This window comes from Panicum virgatum, chromosome 9K, assembly GCF_016808335.1.
Source record: "Panicum virgatum strain AP13 chromosome 9K, P.virgatum_v5, whole genome shotgun sequence".
Lineage (NCBI taxonomy): Eukaryota > Viridiplantae > Streptophyta > Magnoliopsida > Poales > Poaceae > Panicum > Panicum virgatum.
Genome location: NC_053144.1, coordinates 13,758,759 through 13,776,842, shown reverse-complemented (window position 1 = coordinate 13,776,842; position 18,084 = coordinate 13,758,759). Strand labels below are relative to the sequence as shown.

At 46.8% G+C, this 18,084-nt stretch overlaps 1 protein-coding gene across 2 annotated transcripts; it reads right to left on the bottom strand.

Annotated features, from left to right (window-relative positions):
• Positions 1–5,008: 5,008 nt before the first annotated feature.
• LOC120650217 (rhomboid-like protein 15) lies at positions 5,009–17,955 on the bottom strand. 2 transcript variants are annotated; one of them, XM_039927254.1, is made up of 13 exons: positions 17,530–17,955; positions 16,842–17,007; positions 16,115–16,418; positions 8,815–8,847; positions 8,634–8,725; positions 8,458–8,531; positions 8,260–8,354; positions 8,106–8,178; positions 7,283–7,425; positions 6,069–6,120; positions 5,928–5,981; positions 5,437–5,511; positions 5,009–5,327 (listed from the first exon to the last, which is right to left on the bottom strand). In XM_039927254.1, the coding sequence occupies exons 1-13, from the start codon at positions 17,551–17,553 to the stop codon at positions 5,322–5,324; spliced, it is 1,191 nt and encodes a 396-aa protein (XP_039783188.1). In that variant the 5' UTR covers positions 17,554–17,955; the 3' UTR covers positions 5,009–5,321. The 2 variants fall into 2 exon arrangements, with proteins under 2 accessions (XP_039783188.1, XP_039783189.1); XM_039927255.1 differs by having other exon boundaries at positions 7,328–7,425; positions 17,530–17,888.
• Positions 17,956–18,084: the final 129 nt, after the last annotated feature.

Genomic DNA, 18,084 nt, shown 5'->3' with positions numbered 1-18,084 from the left:
CAAGCACTTCACTAATTTCCAATCATTGCATTGCATATAGAAACAACATCGTTAGCAGACGGAACGTACGATCTTATTCAGGAGCCAGACGGGGATTTTTCTTCTGAAGCCCAAGTCAACTCTGCTGAATTAACTGAAATTCAAAACCTCGATTCGGGAGAACCCCAGTTTACTGACTCCATAGACACCTTTACAGGCAAGCCCCGATGCATAATCCTATTATTTTGAATTATGCAACTTATGTTATTATTTATTTGTGCATTTAAGTTATTAGAGTTGATTGAAAACTTTAGAGGCATAATTCTAGATACCTATTGATTGAACACTAGAAACTGAGTCCGATTAGATGCTATGCTAATAGGACCGGTAAAAGTCGAGTGATTGCCTGTCACTCGCGAGTTTTATAAGACTTGATTGTTTACTTTCTTGTAATCACTATATGGATCATGGGCGGATTTGTTGAAGTCCGTCTATGTTGGTAAACTTGATAAGGCCGTAGTGTGTGGTAGCAGTGGTTAAGCGTTTGAAAGTACTAGCCACATGCTGTAAATATGGTACGCGGCAAACCTAGTAACTAATCGGCCCGGCAAGTGGACTTTACCCCACTCTCTCTTAGAGATAGGAAGTTAAATTATAACTAAAGTTTATTTTATGTTGCACAACAAACCACGGGTGCAGAGAAGAGCGGTTCTCTGTAGTCGGGGAGAGTGGCCCTGATCCACGAACCGGAATGAGAAGCCAACGATTGCTTGTGAGTGACTCGACGGTACTCCAAGCATGTGTGTTAGGTTTACCCTTGCAAGGTTGGAAATTCGATTCAGAATCGTCCGTTTCTCGCGGAAATTGAGACTGCTTGATCCCTTTGCCACATAGAGTAAGAAGTGAAACATTTATGATACTTAATCTTGTTGGATGCAAATAATTTCTATACCATGTTTGTATAGATAGATGCTCATTTAGAATGGTTAATCCAACTAGAATCTGAAAAGTAAAATTTGAAATTAAGGATCTACTCTTTGTTGCTTTTCAGCAAAAGAAACCCCAGAACCTTCACAAACCCTACATGTCTAGCTAAAGGGCTATGCTATACCCTTAGACGGGTCACCTTGCTGAATATTAGTATACTCAGATTTGCTTGTAATCTTATTTTCAGGAATGAACTCGGAAGACCCCAACACTAGTATGACTTGGCCTAGTGCTTTACCTGCCGGCTGGACGATGGAGTGGGAACCATCCACCAGCTATGGTTCGGATGAATGATGTCATGTTCGGGCTTATCATGACATCTATCCCACGACAGTTGTATATAGTTGTGTTTTACCTTCCGCTGCAAAATTTCTTCCTTATAGTTTGTTTCTGTGAAACCTCTTTAGCCTAAGGTTGGGCGGCCAACTGGCTAGCCCAGCCCGATGGCACCCCCACTCGAGGTTGCTGGTTCGATTCTCAGCCGAGACGAACTTTCTCGTGGGAAAAAAAATCCCTCTCGCTGTGCTCACCGCAAGGCTTGGCCCTCTCGGGCATGGGCCAGGGTTCGGGGTTTTTTCCGCGGCCGGGTGAAGCCGTGTTGCTCCTTCTTAATGAAAAATGATGGGGTCCGTCACCCCCTGGCCGTGTTTTTGTGAAACCTCTTTAGTTCCCTTTGGAATAAAATTGTAAAAGCTAGAGCTTCGGCTTGCTAGCTTTAAGGCTTGATGTAAATTATACTCCTTATCTAAGTAATGTAATTATTGTGGAATGGTTGTATCTCTGACTCGCCTTCGTGCGGGATGTATACTTGTGTTACGATCCGATATCAAGCGGTTTCATCGGGATATTACCCGACAGACCAATGATTATATTGGTTGAGGTGCATTTAGGTGTTTAGTGCACTCAAACTGGTGTAATTCAAACTGGTTCTGCCACACATAGCTAAATTTATGTATCTAGATTTGCCAAAACAACCTACGATTTGGAACCGAGGGAGTACAACGAAGTGGGATTGCACAATAATCGACTAGCTAGGTGCACTCTCAATTGTGAAGTCACCCAGGCCATCCGAGTATGGCCATGTGGTTTTGGCCGGCGCTGATCCAGAGTTTCCTTCTCAATCCGAATGTCAACCAAGCTGGAATGTGCATTTTTTTTTGAGCGGGCTGGAAATGTGCATTTTGGATGTTCAAGATGGTGAGAAACGTATTTGCTTTCACACGGTTCTAATTTGATACCGGCATGTAGGGGTGGTAAAGGGCCCAACATTTTGAACTAGAAAATCTAAGGATCGGGCCCTAAAAAGGCCGGGCTTTAAACATATGTATTTTTGAACTAAAAATTTTAAGGGCTTTATTGGACTGTGAAGAGGCCATTAGGGCCATGGCCCATTACCACCCCTACCGGCATGCATGCCACTCGAGTGACCATGCTTTTGGAATTTGGAGTTAATAAAAGAGTGAGAGTCCCGGCTAGTCCTATATATACGACTCGCTGCTGGGTCAAACTCTCACCTCGTGCGATTGTGTCTACTTTTCCATGGATATAACGATGCTACTCCGTGGTAGGCAGAACTAAAGTGGTTGCTAGCTGAGAGATTGGAGAGAACCAAATCATCAATACCGACAGTTCAACAACATTGACGTACTGGAGGTCTACAAAGAAAGCGAAATTCATTCATGGCACAGTTTCCGTTGAAGAGGATGCATGCTATGTAGTGTGTGTGCAACCAGGAGAAGCGCAGCCGCCACGCTTAAGCGGCCATGGTTCACCAACATCGAGGTGTTGCAGCTACTGAGGAACTGGCATCGCCATTTTTTTTTTTTCCGGGCAACTGGCATCGCCATTGCCCAGCCGAGACGAAGGATGCATGCTGTGTGCATGATATGAATTTCTTCTTTTAGGAAAAATTATATTCTATTTTTTTCTCGAATATGCAAGAAAGTTGCACACCATTATGTTAACAGATTTACTAAAATTTACTAGACGTCAATCGATTGAATTTGCTGTTGCGTCGGTCGAAGTTCTTATTGAGGCCATGTTTAGATCATTTGGCAAAAAAAATTTGAAAGGAAATCTTACTATTTTGGAGCACTAAATAAAATCTATTTATAAATTTTTTTGCACGGATGGGTTGTAAATCGTGAGATGAATCTAATTAATTTATAATTAATGAATGGTTACTATAGTATCACTATTGCAAATCATGGATTAAGTAGGCTCATTAGATTTGTCTCACGATTTACAACTCATCCGTGCAAAAAGTTTTATAAATAGATTTACACTGAATTGCTAAGCCGTCAACTAAATATTCGTCCAATATTTGATAGAGTTTCCATCACCCAGGATGTCCAGGAGGGTGAGAAATTCATTTGCTTTCACAGGGTTCTAATTTACAGTCACATCACAGACGCCTGCATGCTGCATGCATGCCACTTGAGTGATCATGCTTTTGGAATTTGGAGCTCCAAGACAGTGTAACTGCAAGTCTCGGCTAATCTCTCACCTACCTTGTGCAATTGTCTTTGGCTCTTTGCTCCAGAGCTTCTCCTTTTTCATGGATGCTACTCCACGGTATACAGAAAATCCAAAGTTGCTTCTTTTCGTGGATGCTACTCCACTATATTCAGAGTTAAGGTCGTTAGCTGAGAGATTGGAGCAAACCAGATCAACACTTCCATTAAGGTGTTTCCTATGGGAATCCATCGTTTTATTGGTGCTTCCATCAGAATCTAAGTGAGGGAAGTTGTGGTATGTTTTAGGAATAAGATATGCTAATGCTTATTTTCAAGAGTTGTAAATTTGATTGGATGGTTCCCTTGCAACATTCACTCATGCAATTATTTGTAAACATGGTCCAGCTTCTCATCTGTTCATGTAATTCTTTTGGGTTCTTTTGCTGCAACTTTCTATTTATCTCATATCTGTAAATACTTTCTGCGTATTGCATTTTTAATAAAAAATTTAAGTAGGAGACTTCCCTCCCGGCTTCCTAAAGAAAGTTTTGGTGTGCGTTGTGGCACCTACCAGGCATGACAATTCTTCAGACCGGTACACCCTGAGATTGGAGGTGGCTAATTTTGACGATTCAATTAACATCTTCTTCAGGCTATTTCCTCTCAAACTGTACGATAACCAATGCAAGCGGTAGCGTATGATACATGCCATCTTAGACGTGTTATTAGCATTTTTGGATGAACGGGAGAATGAGAAACGCGTTTCACAGGGTTCTGTTTTTTTTTTTGGGATAAATTTCACAGGATTCTGGTTTATGGCACAGAAAATACCTGCGTGCATGCCAGTTCAGACGTTCAGTGATCATGCGTTTTGGAGTTTGGGAGTTTAGAGTGGGTATGGAGTCAGAACCCCGGCTACAAGATAGACTACTGGAACAGCCTCTCCTCTTGCTTGCCTGCTTAATCTACTTGCAGTTCTCATCACCGGCTAACCGGCATGTATGGAAGTTTATTATTCAGGTGGGGGCTCACCCCCAACCGATGAGCGCCACCTCTAGTTCCATCTCCTCCGATCCCCTTGTCCAATTGGCTGTGCTTGCAGAATTTCAGCGTCCAAATTAGGCCTCTTATTTATCATAAGTATTTTTTTGAGCGGACTTTATCATGGATACTACTATACTAGTTTTACAGTATTCAGAACTGAGCTGATTTACCAGCTGAGATTGGAGAGAACTAGAACATCACTGCCAGCCTGCCACTTCAGAATTGAGATTGGAGAATTTCAGGAGTTTTGATGAAACAATCATCATAACTGTTTCTCAATCTTCGCACTTGGCAGCATAACATTTAACCATATGTTTCCCCCGTTTCGTAAGTCAACTACTGACACCGTCCAAGCGATCGAATAATTTTCTGTTTCGACTTCCGACTAGTCTGGTCGTCTGGTGCAATTGCGCCTATTGCCCTACTGCCACGTATATAAATGGTCCATGGCAGAGGAAACTGCTAAGATAAAACTGTTAAGATGGCGAGGTGCAGCAACCAAAACGGCCTGCAGTTTCTCCAAAGTAGTTGGCCAGACTCCAGGGGCAATTATCATTAACCACTAGGTGTTTTAGGATTCAATTCAGCATTGTCCAGATTGTCCGTATGTCAAAGTTCGACAGAACCTTCAACGTTAATTTCTATTTTACATATATTCTGAAGACAGCCTTGAGAAATACAACTAGGCTGCACATGATCGGGGGCATCCTTTTCAGCAGCCACCAAAGCACAATCCAGTCACGCCCATGCTCCATTCCTAATTTCTAGTCACAGCTAACTTTTGCACTTTCATAAGAAGAAGAAAATTGACTCGACATCCGTGCTTCCCTTGAATTTGTAGTGTACGATTAAACTTCAGCCCTGGATTTAAAGCCATAGAAATTAAAAGAAAAACGAATTAATGCCAAGAGGAAACATATATCTGTCAGTAACATATTAGATAATATTAGCAAACATGAATATACAAAACCTGCTGACTCATCAGAATCTCAATGGCAACGTTCGGATCTCCATCAGCTGCAGCAAGTGCAACTTCAGCCTGAGTCTGCAGAAAGGTCGTCAGTTCATCAGTAAGAAGCTTGACGTCCATGCATGCTGAGACGACAAAATACAGATGTGGATGGATAGCTGAAACGGTTGTGGGCTCTTAGAAAACATGTGACCAACATATTATGAGCTGTCTTGTTACATTAGTTCATTTATAATCTAAGATGAATGTGGATGCACATGCTTAATCCTCCAAAAACATGCTAAACAGGTAAACACGCACAACCAATATGGAAAACAGACAATTTGTTTGCTGAACCACTTTGCAAAGGATCTCTTAATATAAAACAACCAGATACGAGTTCAAAAAAAAAAGACCAGATACAGCCAGAACATGCAATATGCGGTGCCCGCACCGTATGCTAAATGGGAACTGTACGGTACAGAGATTGAAAAGGACAAGGCTTGAAATACCTTTTCAAAACCCATCCCAACCAGCTTCTTAAGTTCTTCATCAAATGTATCAGCCTGCAGTAAGTATTCCATTAAGAGCACTCATTCTAAACCAATTGAAACAACCAATGAGAAAGCAATGAATGGTACAGAACACACAACCTGATCTGTTGTTACCGTTGCATCAGCTCGGACTGTGTTTGCAACTGCATGCCTGTTGATAAGAAAGATAAGAAAACACAGATCTATAAGGATGAATCTCAAAGGTAAGGAAACACAGATCTATAAGGATGAATCTCATATTAGAGGAAAGAGCAATAATTACTGATTCATGGATGTGTTAATGTGTGGATAGCAACAAAAAGAAACATCATGAACAACACTGTATTTTAGGCAAAGAATGAAACAAAAGGTGAAAGGAGCTTTGTGAATATTCAAACCCCTGACTCATCAATACAAAGATTGTTCATCTTATCAACAGGACATGGGTGCATTTACAGTTTTCTCATATGCAAACATCTATCTACTAATCTTAAATTCGAAATTCAATTTTCACTGCCCATTTTGCATCATACTTGGCACCGGCCAAACATTCAGGTTACCAGCAGTAATCAGGAAATAAAACTTCTCTCTTTTCAGAAACATGATCCATTTCCACAGTTGGACACAAGAAAAACATGCATTTTCTATCTTTCATTGGTGTTGTTTGTTCAAAATGTATACTGTGAATCGGTAAGCGGTTTGCTTGGTCTCAGGAATAAAACCAAATAAATATCAAGGCCGTGAATGTGATTCTAAATAAACTTCTCCACTCCCTTTTCTCTTTATACCATACACTATTATTTAGACATGTTGAGTTAGTATAACTTAACTGGAGTAAGATCCTACAACCACAAAAAGCTTACTAGGATCCCTACTACCAACGAGCACAGAGTTTTACTTGAGATCATAGTCTTTACAGAACAGTTTTTCCACAAAATTTGTCAAACAGAAACTTACTAATTCTTATTACTGATATAAATTATTTAAAAATGGCTATGACATACATTTTGAGGGAAGGTTTGACATAATATAGGAGTTAGGAAGTTTACACACTGCAAATAGAAAGAACAAAAGACAGAAGCTACTAAGAAACAGTTTGGAGCTAATTAGTGGTTGGGGATTATACTATTAGTGTCTGAGTTTGAATAGAAAAACAAAACATGAGTACTACAGCGCTATCTTACTAAGACAATCATTAGTCTGAATTCTTTTTTGATGTGATCATTTTATTTATAACAGGTTGCCTTCGCTTCATGTGAGATTCTGATTGATGCATACATGGAAACAGTGGATGTGTAATGCATAAAAGAAATAAAAAGTAGAAAATGCATTACTGTGAATTCGTTACGGGTTCACTTGGAGTTGTGTTATCCAACAACCTCGCATGCAAATTTGCATTTGCCTCCCTTACAGTAGGTTCAGTGCCTGTAGAACCAAGTGTTCGTGCTCTCCCTGGAAACCTGGGGTCTTCTCCTTCCTGCAGGAGAAAATTCAGCAAAGCCCTAAGCTTATATACTGCAAGGAACTAGCTCAGGATGAATATATATATATATATATATATATATATATATATATATATATATATCAAATGGTATTAACCTTAACCACCATAACAAGGAATCAAGTAGGGTGGAGGTTTACTTTGTAACTATCCAATGTAACTTCTGGTTAAAAATATTTTTTGTACAGTCCTCTTAAGAACGGATGTATTGGTAAGGGAAACTTTTGGTTTCATTTAGAGAATGTTTGGAATAAATTTTCTATCACTTGGACTATCAATTGCACAGTAACTCAAAACAAAATCGTTGCTACTATGTTGTATTCTTGCATCGAAGGGTTCAGTTTTGACCCAGATTCCTCATAAAGCTTTAACAACATCTTCCAGGAAAATTTCCTTGGATCAGTTAGCTATGTTTCATGATTCCTTAATATACTGAAAATCAAGTCCAGCTACCACAACTATACAACCATGGTTAGATACTCACACCACCACATAATAGGTGAACCAAAAAAAAAATAGATAGGAGAAGCATCAAAAGCTTTCCAGTAAATTGCTGCAATGGTTACTTAAACTCTAGAAGAGAACGAACACCAACAACAGAAAATTATACTTGCAAACATGAGTATAGTACATGGCATTGTTGTCCTTTAATTTACCTGAACAGTGGATGCCTGCCTGTTTGGCATCCATGAAGATATATTTCTCAACAAATTTCCATTAATGAGAGCACTGTACATCAAGAAAGAATAGCATGTTATTTCTGTGAACATTAAATCAAAAGAAATCAAGAAATCAATGTAGAAATAATACCTTGGTGCGGCAGACGTGTTAGAGTATGTAGGAAGCTGACCATATGTAGTCCCTCCAGTACATAGAATAAAACCAGGCCGCCTCACACAAACAGACTGGCATTCAATAGATCAAACAGTAAATACTGATACAAGAAACGTCTCCTGCAGAAGATGGACTATATGACCAGTATAATTTAAATCATTAGTCAAAACTTACTAGTGCTGACAAGCCCTCAATTTTAGAATAAAATGATGGTCCAGGAAGCAAGTAGTTGAAAAGCCCATAAGTGTCTGGTGAGCAATAGAGAAGCTTAGCAAGGAATATTATTAAAAAATCAAAAAATCTGGCTCATGAAGACTCAACAAATAAGAAGGAAAAAAAAAGAGACAAACATGCAAATCCTGACAAGATGCCGCACAGGTGGCCCAGCAATGAAACATTGCTTGCGAGAAACTGAAACAGTACCAGCAAAATCCATGCATACCTGACATTGTACACATTAAAATGTGGATTTTTCAATACCGTCTAGTAAACTGGAAGTGAATAAAATCAACACAAGCAAAGAATGGGTACCATTTTGCAGGAACATTGAAGAGGCCGAAGACACTGGAAAGTTAGAAAGAATGTCAGTCTATATGAGACTATAATATCATAAAATAGAAACACAACTAATTTGGTTTAGAAGGATAGATACAACAACAACAACATAACCTTTTTTCCCAAGCAAGTTGGGGTAGGCTAGAGATGAAACCCGAAAGAAATAAGTTCAAGGTTCAGTCACATTGATAGCTAGTCTCCAAGCGCTCCTATCCAAAGCTATCTCTTTAGAGATATTCCAATCCTTAAGGTCTCTCTTAACCGACTCATCCCACTTCATTTTAGGTCTACCTCTACCCCTCTTTACATTATCGACCCGCTCAAGAACCCCACTACGCACCGGCGCCTCAGGAGGCCTTCGTTGGACATATCCAAACCATCTCATCCGATGCTGAGTAAATTTCTCCTCAATTGGTGCCACCCGACCCTATCCCGAATAACTTTGTTCCGGACTCTATCCCTCCTTGTGTGCCTGCAAAACCACCGCAACATCCGCATATCTGCTACACTCAGTTGTTGGACATGTCGCCTTTTTGTAGGCCAACATTCAACACCGTATAACATCGCCGGACGAATTGTTGTCCTATAGAACTTGCCTTTTAGCTTTTGTGGCACCCTCTTGTCACAAAAGATGCCAGAAGCTTGCCGCCATTTCAACCAGCCAGCTGAAATTCTATGCCTAACATCTTCATCAATGTCGCCATCTTTTTGTAGCACCGATCCTAAATACCGAAAAGTATCCTTCTGGACCACCACTTGCCCATCTAGACTAACCATGGTTCTTAAGGCGTCGCCTAGGCGACGCCAAGGCGTCAAGGCGCTCAGGGAGGCCAAGGCGTCGCCGACGCCCAGCCAGAAGAGAGGAAGAGCAAGGGGAAGGAGCGACCGGGAGATGAAAGGAGGAGCAAGAAGGTTACCAGAACTAGCAGGTGACGACCTCCGCCTTCCTCATCCTCGACGGCACCGGCGCCGGCGAGATCTAGCCCCCAAGAAACTGGGGAGGTGCGAGGACTTGAAGGGGGAGCGGCTGCGGTGCTCCATTTGAGCAGCTGGAGGGGACGCCGGGGTTCGTTGCTGCACGGGTCTGCTGCGGCTGCAGTCGATGTGTAGGGGAGCGCCGGCGGAAGGGAGGAGAGGCATGCGGGGCGGAAGGGAGGACCGGCGGCACTGCTGCGAGGGAGGAAGAGAGGAGCGGCGCTGCTGCGAGGGAGAGGCGGCGACAATTTTGGTTGTAGGGTTACGGGGAGGATGGGGTAAATACAGATGAGGTGGTCATGGGCTTGTTAGTGGGCTGGGCCTTACCTTCTCCTTGCCCTTTTCTCCCTTTTCTTTTTTCTTTTCTCATTTGTTTTCCCCAATATTGCTAATTATACTGCTAATATGCTGCTTTTACGTTGGTGTATGGCGTCGTCTCGCCTCGCCTAGGCGTCGCCTAGGCGTCCAGAGGAGGTAGGGCGCCACACCTCGCCTCAACGCCTTAAGAACTATGAGACTAACGTCTCCCCCCTCATGCCTAGTCGCGCTGAAATCGCACATCATGTACTCGGTCTTGGTCCTACTAAGTCTGAACCCTTTCGACTCTAACGTGCGTCTCCACAGCTCTAACTTCCTATTAACCCCTGCCCTACTCTCGTCAACTAGCACCACATCATCAGTAAAAAGCATACACCAAGGGATCTCACCTTGTATATCCCTTGATAATAAATAGAAATTATATGGGCATTGAAGTACAATTGTACAAAAGGCACATATTTCTAAAATCTAGAAATTTTGAATTTGACTCTTCTAGATAACTGATATGGTAGATAACAGGATTAGAGGCTACCCGCCCTCACGTTGGAGGCTCTGGGAAGCATTTGGTTCTAATCTTGCTTCTCCTTCATTGATACAAGATAGTCTCTTTTATAGAGACGACTGACTTGACCCTTAAGCAATATCCTAACCGAATCAATCTATCTTATCTCTTTCCTAATAAACCAAATTAACCTAATCAAATAGGATTCGGCACTGTTCACGCACGCGCTACAGTACTCGTGGGCCTAGATCGGCCCATAACACTTCTCACACATTTTTCTTCCTCTTCCTCTCATATGTGCGGCCCACAAATGAGTCCACAACACTTCCGCCCTCCTTTCGAAACAGCTCGTCCTCGAGCTGGAATGATGGATAGCGCTCCTTGAACGACTCCAAAGGCTCCCAGGTCGTGTCGGCCGCCGGAAGGCCGAGCCACTGCACCGAAAGCTCCCACACGCCACGGTTGAGCCTTGCGCGCAGCACCTTCTGAGGAGTAGGGACAGCCCGGCCGTGGTCGATCGGCGGTAGGGGTACTGGTGCAACAGGAGGATCGCCCACATGCTTCTTGAGGAAGACCACATGGAAGACGTTGTGGATGCGGGCTGAAGTTGGAAGCTGTAGACGGTAGGCGACGTCCCCAATGCGCTCCACAACCTGAAAGGGACCATAGAACTTGTGTGCCAGCTTGGCAGCCGCACTGGATGTAATGCCCGCCACAGCCCGATGGTTGAGGCGTAACCATACCCAATCTCCGACAGCAAACTCCACGAAACGGCGAGAGCGGTCAGCCGTCTCCTTCATGATGTCTTGGGCTTGGTGAAGGCGATCACGAATGTCGGTGAGGAAGACGTCACGCTCATAGAGCTGGCGGTCCAGGGCCACCACCTGCGCCAAACCTGGCCTGTAAGATGCCAAAGTCGGTGGAGAACGCCCGTAGACCACCTCAAATGGCGTGGTCTTAAGCGCAGTCTGGTAGCTGGTGTTGTAGCAATACTCGGCCCATGGCAGCCACCGCAACCATTGCCGTGGTCGATCACCAGCGAGGCACCGTAGATAGACGCCCAAGATTCTGTTCGTGACCTCAGACTGCCCATCCGTCTCAGGGTGGAAGGCAGAGCTGAGGCGCAGCTTGACACCGGCGAGGGAGAAGAGTTCCGTCCAAAACTTGCTGGTGAAAACGGGGTCGCGATCGCTCACGATGGAACACGGCAATCCATGGAGCTTCACGATGTTGTCGAAGAAAGCCTGGGCGACGGAGATCGCCGTGTAGGGGTGCCCCAATGCGATGAAGTGGGCGTACTTGGAGAAACGATCGACGACAGTGAGCACCACCGTCTTGCCGCCGATCCTGGGAAAACCGTCCAGCTCTGTCCATGCTGCTCCGGCCAAGCCGTCGGCGATCTCCTTGCGCTTGGCGTTGAAGGAGGGGAGGGACGCCACCTCCTGCTTGAGCTCGTCAAAGAGCTCAAATTCTGGTCGGGACAGCGCCAAGGCGTTGATGGTGCACTGATCCTCGTCGCACCGGGAGAGAGCATCGGCGACGACGTTCTGGCGCCCCGGCCGGTACTCCACTGTGAAGGAGTACTCGAAGAGCTTGCTGACCCACGTGTGTTGAGGGATCGTGGACAGCCGCTGGTCCAGGAGATGCTTGAGGCTGCAGTGGTCGGTCCGGACAATGAATGGGCGCGTCCACAGGTACGGTCTCCAGTGACGCACCGCCTGCACAAGACCGATTAGTTCGCGTTCGTAGGCCGCCAGCTTCATGTGACGGGGCGCGACCGTCTTGCTGTAGAACGCGATGGGGCCGTCAAGCTGATGTAGCACGGCCCCGAAGCCCGAGCCGGAGGCGTCACAGTCTACGACAAACGGCTTGCCGAAGTCAGGAAGGTGTAGCACGGGTCCTGTGGTGAGGGCGTGCTGGAGGGCACGGAAAGCGTCCGTTGCTTCCTGCGTCCAGCAGAAGGCCTCCTTCTTGAGGAGGCCGGTGAGGGGCGCCGCGATGACGCCGTAGTTGCTGATGAACTTCCGGTAGTAGCCTGTGAGGCCGAGGAAGCCCCGAAGCGCCCGCAGTGTCCTAGGCAGCGGCCAGGCCTGAACAGCCGCTACCTTGGACTGATCCATGGCCACGCCATCGCCGGTGACGATGTGGCCCAGATAAGCCATGCTCTTCTCGCCAAAAGAGCACTTAGACCGCTTCAACACCAGCCCGTGTGCCCGGAGGGTGTCGAAGACGGCACGGACGTGTTGCAGATGCTCGCTCCATGTCTTGCTGTAGATGAGGATGTCGTCGAAGAAGACAAGAACGAAGCGACGGAGAAAAGGGCGCAGTACCTCATTCATGAGCGCCTGGAACGTGGACGGCGCGTTTGTGAGGCCGAAGGGCATCACCAAGAACTCGAAGTGGCCATGATGGGTCGGAAGGCCGTTTTGTCGATGTCGGCGGCGAACATCCGGACCTGGTGGTAGCCGCTACTCAGGTCGAGCTTGGTGAAGAATACGGCGCCGCAGAGCTCGTCCAAGAGTTCGTCGACGATAGGGATGGGGAACATGTCGCGGACGGTGACGGTATTGAGGACGCGGTAGTCGACGCAGAATCGCCATGTCCCGTCCTTCTTGCGCACCAGCAAGACCTGGGAGGAGAATGCGGACGTGCTGGGGCGTATGATGCCTTGCCGCAACATGTCCGCGCATTGGCGCTCGATCTCGTCCTTGAGCAGCTGGGGGTATCTGTACGGTCGAACCGCCACTGGAGCCGTCCCGGGTAGCAGGTGAATGTGGTGGTCGAAGCTGCGGCTCGGTGGGAGAGTTGTCGGCGGCTCGAAGAGGTCGGCGAACGAGTCGAGGAGCTGGAGGTAGTCGATCGCCGCCACGGCCGCAGCAAGGCGTGGTCTAGAAGGAGCGCCCTTGCCCACGAGGCGCACCCGTCGGCCGCCGTTCCTGAAAGATAGGCGATGGCGCGCGCAGTCCCAGTTGAAGGAGCCGAGGGAGCGCAGCCAACGGTACCCCAAGACCAGCTCGTAGCCCTCCAGTGGGATGACGAAGACGTCAATGTTGAAGGGTTCGCCGCCGATGATGACGCGGACCGCACGGCAAACCCCGGACGACTGCAGCCGCTCGCCGTTGGCTACTTTGACGTGGACGCCGCTCAAGGGCTCTGGAGATAAGCCCAGGCGGTCTGCTGTGGATGACGCCATGAAGGTGTGCGTGGATCCCGAGTCGACCAGGGCGGTGATGGGGACGCCCGCGATGTCGGTCTCGAGGAGGAAGGTGTCGGTGCTGCCGAGGCCCGTCATGGCGCACATGGACACCTCGACGGCCGGCTCGGAGTCGTTGTCGGAGGCGTCGTCTTCCAGGGGGGAGTCTTCGGATATCTCGATGGTGTAGACCCCCTTGCCCTTGCACACCTTGTTGTGCCCGGGAGCGAACTTCTCGGGGTGGCGATCGTCCATCTCCTCTGCGGACAGCCGCCGGAAGCGTGTAAACGGCGGGGCCGCTGGCGAAGGATCTGGCGGCGGTGGAGGGACGGCCGAGGACGCAGAGGGCGCCGCCCGATGCTGGGAGGCCGCCGCGGACGCTGGGGCGGCCGGCGACGCTGCTGTTGACGATGATCTGGAACCCCGGGGGGGAGGGCGCCACGAAGATCGCGACTCCGTGGCGATCGAAGTCGAATGCCGCTCGTATGCCCGAGCGAGATTCATGGCGTCCTCGAGGTGCTCTGGGTGCTGCATCTCCACATCGATCTGCAGTGTGACGCCCAAACCGGCCATAAACAGGTCGGTCTGCTGCCGTTCGGAGACGTCGTCGCAGCGGGCGAGTTGGGTGAGGAACTGGTCGATGAAGTCGTCGACCGTACCCGTCCGGCGGAGCTGGGCCAGTTCGCCGAGGGGGTTGCCGCGGATGGACGGCCCGAAGCGACGGTTGATGGCCTGAACGAACTCCGGCCACGATGGAACGCCGCGATTACACTCCAGCCGAAAGTACCATCGGGCGGCTGCCTCGTGGAGGTAGAAGGATGCCGTCCAGGTCTTGTTCGCCTCCGGGGTGCGATAGGATTGGAAGCACTGCTCGCATTTGTGTAGCCAGATTACCGGATCGTCCTTGCCGTAGTAGTCGGGGAACTTGAGCTTGTGCGCGGGCGATGGGTGGGGGGATGGCGGGTCAGATCCCGAGGCCTCGAACTGGTTTGTGGGAAACTTCTCCAGGACCCGGGTTTGGATCCGATTGACGGCTACGTCCAGTGCTGAATACTGGTTCTTGACTTGGCTGATCTCATGGGTGTTGAGCTCGACCGCACGGAGGAGGTTGTCGAGCTTGGCGCTGATGTCCGCCGGAACCTGGGCGTCGGCCATGGCGGACAGAGGTGGCACCGGGTGAGGAAGTCTCTGATCCGGCGGCTGGTTGAGGGTTTAGCGGAGGCAGTGCGCAGGGAGGGGTTGGCGGCTATGGCTGGAGGCGCAGGGATGGTTTGTGGGTTTTGGCGGCTAGGGTTGGTGGTGGGGTTGGAGGCGCAGGATCGGAGGATCGTGATACCAGATGATATGGTAGATAACAAGATTAGAGGCTACCCGCCCTCACGTTGGAGGCTCTGGGAAGTATTTGGTTCTAATCTTGCTTCTCCTTCATTGATACAAGATAGTCTCTTTTATAGAGACGACTGACTTGACCCCTAAGCAATATCCTAACCGAATCAATCTATCTTATCTCTTCCCTAATAAACCAAATCAACCTAATCAAATAGGATTCGGCACTGTTCACGCACGCGCTACAGTGCTCGTGGGCCTAGATCGGCCCATAACACTTCTCACACATTTTTCTTCCTCCTCCTCTCATATGTGCGGCCCACAAATGAGTCCACAACATAACTTTAAACTGATGTTGCTATTGGCTCCTGCCAATATATCAAAGGGCATACAAGGTAGCAAATAACAAGAACAAAAAAGGACTATTGGGGAATTGTTGTTGGCAAGATATCTAGTGCTGACTCAGTCTTAAACTCATATCATGGGGCCAGCATGGATGGATACAAATACAAGGGTTTGATAGAAAACTTTCTGAATAACTCTCCCTTGTGTGTAGGAAAAATACTCAGGGTTCTCATACTCTCAAGATCCACTAATTGTCCATAACTGCCACTCAAATATGAGTTTGCACATAGATGTGTCCCCTTATATTAGAGCAACTTTTCCTATTTCTGTAATTTCTTGTAATAAAAGAAGAAATGCTAACTAATATTAAATGTGTATAAAACTAGTTGAATGTGTAACCATGCTATATAATAACAAATTTCAAGATTTTAAAACAATTTAAAATCAATGGATTCATATAATCTGCATGCACAAAAGATGGATGGAATTCCTAAGCAATTTGAGTACGCAAACTTCTAATTTTACATAAATTCTTATATTAAATTCCTATGAGATGTTCATATATACTAAAGACTCATATATGTCATCAAATATGATCACCATAGAAGCCAACGCACCTTCGCGATTGCACACCACTGAGACTTGTTTCAATGACAATCATTGAGAATATAACTCCAGAAAAGCCAATGGAGCATTCTTTCACAAGATATGGGACAGGGTACAAAGGATTGTAAGCCACCAAGAAAGCAATTGTGAGATGGAGAATTGCATTTGTTGATGCAAGAAGGAACATCAAGAATAAAAGACGGACTGATCCCATAATTCTTTCCAACTCGGTGCCCAAGGGTACCAATGCAAGCATGTTGAATAGCACGTGAAGCAAAGAACCATGAAAAAGAACAGATGTGTAGAACCTGTATACTGAAGAAAATGATGAACTATGTCAGGGGCCAGGGGTAGACAATTAGATATACCGGAGAAAATAGAAAAAATCTGGCACAATCTGCACGGGTAGGAAGAAACTATAGCTAGTGCATGTGTACATCAAATGGTTCGTTCAAAAACATATGAACAGTCTCAGCTTATTTAGTCAGAATATTAGAGCGGTGAAGATTTTATATTAGCAAGACTTGTTGTCATTTTTCAGGGTGTCACATTGGCTAATGGCAAATAACGGACTGCAACCATGTCATATGCGCAAACACAACTGGGATTTACACAATTGAAATTTTCCACAGAACAAGTGTTTAAGCTTTATGAAGCTAAGGCCTCAAAAGGTCCACTGACGCAAAATTGAAAAAAACATGTTTAAGTTATCAAGGGATGTGTGAGAATGAGACAGACCTTGAAAATGTGATGCTACTGCAGAAGGCAAGAAGCATATCGTGTCATAGGAGTCATAGCCAACCAACAAGCACAGCAGATAAATTACTCCGCATATAAAGACAACACCAGAAGTAACGAATGGAATGCTGCTCCACCACTGATTCAACCTAGTTGGAATCCCAGCCTGCAGCCATGGAAAACACGTCATAACTCAGAAGTATAACAAAGTTTATCAAAATTAGCCACATTTCCTGCTCTCCTCTACGGCTCTACTACCTCAATACACCACGCTAAACCCCGTTTCAAGTGTTTAGCCCAAACAATTTGGCGCGGGCCTAATGCCCATCGACGACAACCACGCTGAAAACCCTCGACGAGGAAATAGCAGTAGCAGCCTAGCAGCAGAAATGCGTTCCGAAACAGACCTAGATCAATTCACACGGCCAGCCCCCTGACAAACCCTACCATGACAGTATGACACCGCCTCCTGAAAAACACACCCAATCCCCTAGCCAACCGACTCGGATCCTCCAATTGACCAATTTCCCCTTCCCCATCCTTAACCGAGCCCCTCCGCGGGACATCTCCTCGCTCACGAGAGAGTTTGAGACCCATTTCCGCAGACTTGCTAATGCGCCTCAGATCCAAATACGCCTCCGGGAAAAAAAAATCGCACGACGACCGAAACTGAGAATCGAAACCGCACCTCGGTGATGATGTTGGGGCGCATCTCGGACCAGCCGCTGCGGCGCTCGCCGGCGGGGAGTCGGGATCGAAGCTTCGGAGGCGGGGGAGCCCTCTCGCGCGAAGAGGGGAAACCGGAGGGGGGGACACCACTAAGCACCGGCCGAGATCTCGAGGGTTTTGGGGCCCCGAGCAAATCAATCGAGCCGTTGCTTGCTTTCCGAGCTACGGCCGCAACGGAAATGTCGAAGCTTCCAGGGGTCACGCCGTGAAACGCAGGGCGGAGGATCAGCGGGTGGGCCAGGACTGTCAGCCTCCGATGATCACGATAGAAGGTTCTAACCGGGCCCACACGGTGGGTCTGTCGTACGAGCAAAGGGTCGTCGCCTCGTCGGGATCGCCTTTTTCCGGTGGTTGTGCACTTGTGTCATTGTGTGGGTTCGGCTCAGCGGCATCAAACTGCATCGAGTGACCATGAATTGCGTTAATGGAAAGGCTCTTTTTCTCGCAAAAAAAAGCGACCATGAATTAATACGTACCACTACCATTTTCACATTAGATGGACCTATTAAGCTAT

What these genes read in the sequence shown, in the direction of transcription:
- LOC120650217 (XM_039927254.1), bottom strand. Translation starts at nt 17,553, where the DNA reads ATGCGCCCCAACATCATCACCGAG. An exon ending in CAACGGTAACAACAGATCAG is followed by an intron (nt 5,982 to 6,068) that starts GTTGTGTGTTCT and finishes TACTTACTGCAG; the next exon opens with GCTGATACATTTGATGAAGA. An exon ending in TTGGGATGGGTTTTGAAAAG is followed by an intron (nt 5,512 to 5,927) that starts GTATTTCAAGCC and finishes ACCTTTCTGCAG; the next exon opens with ACTCAGGCTGAAGTTGCACT.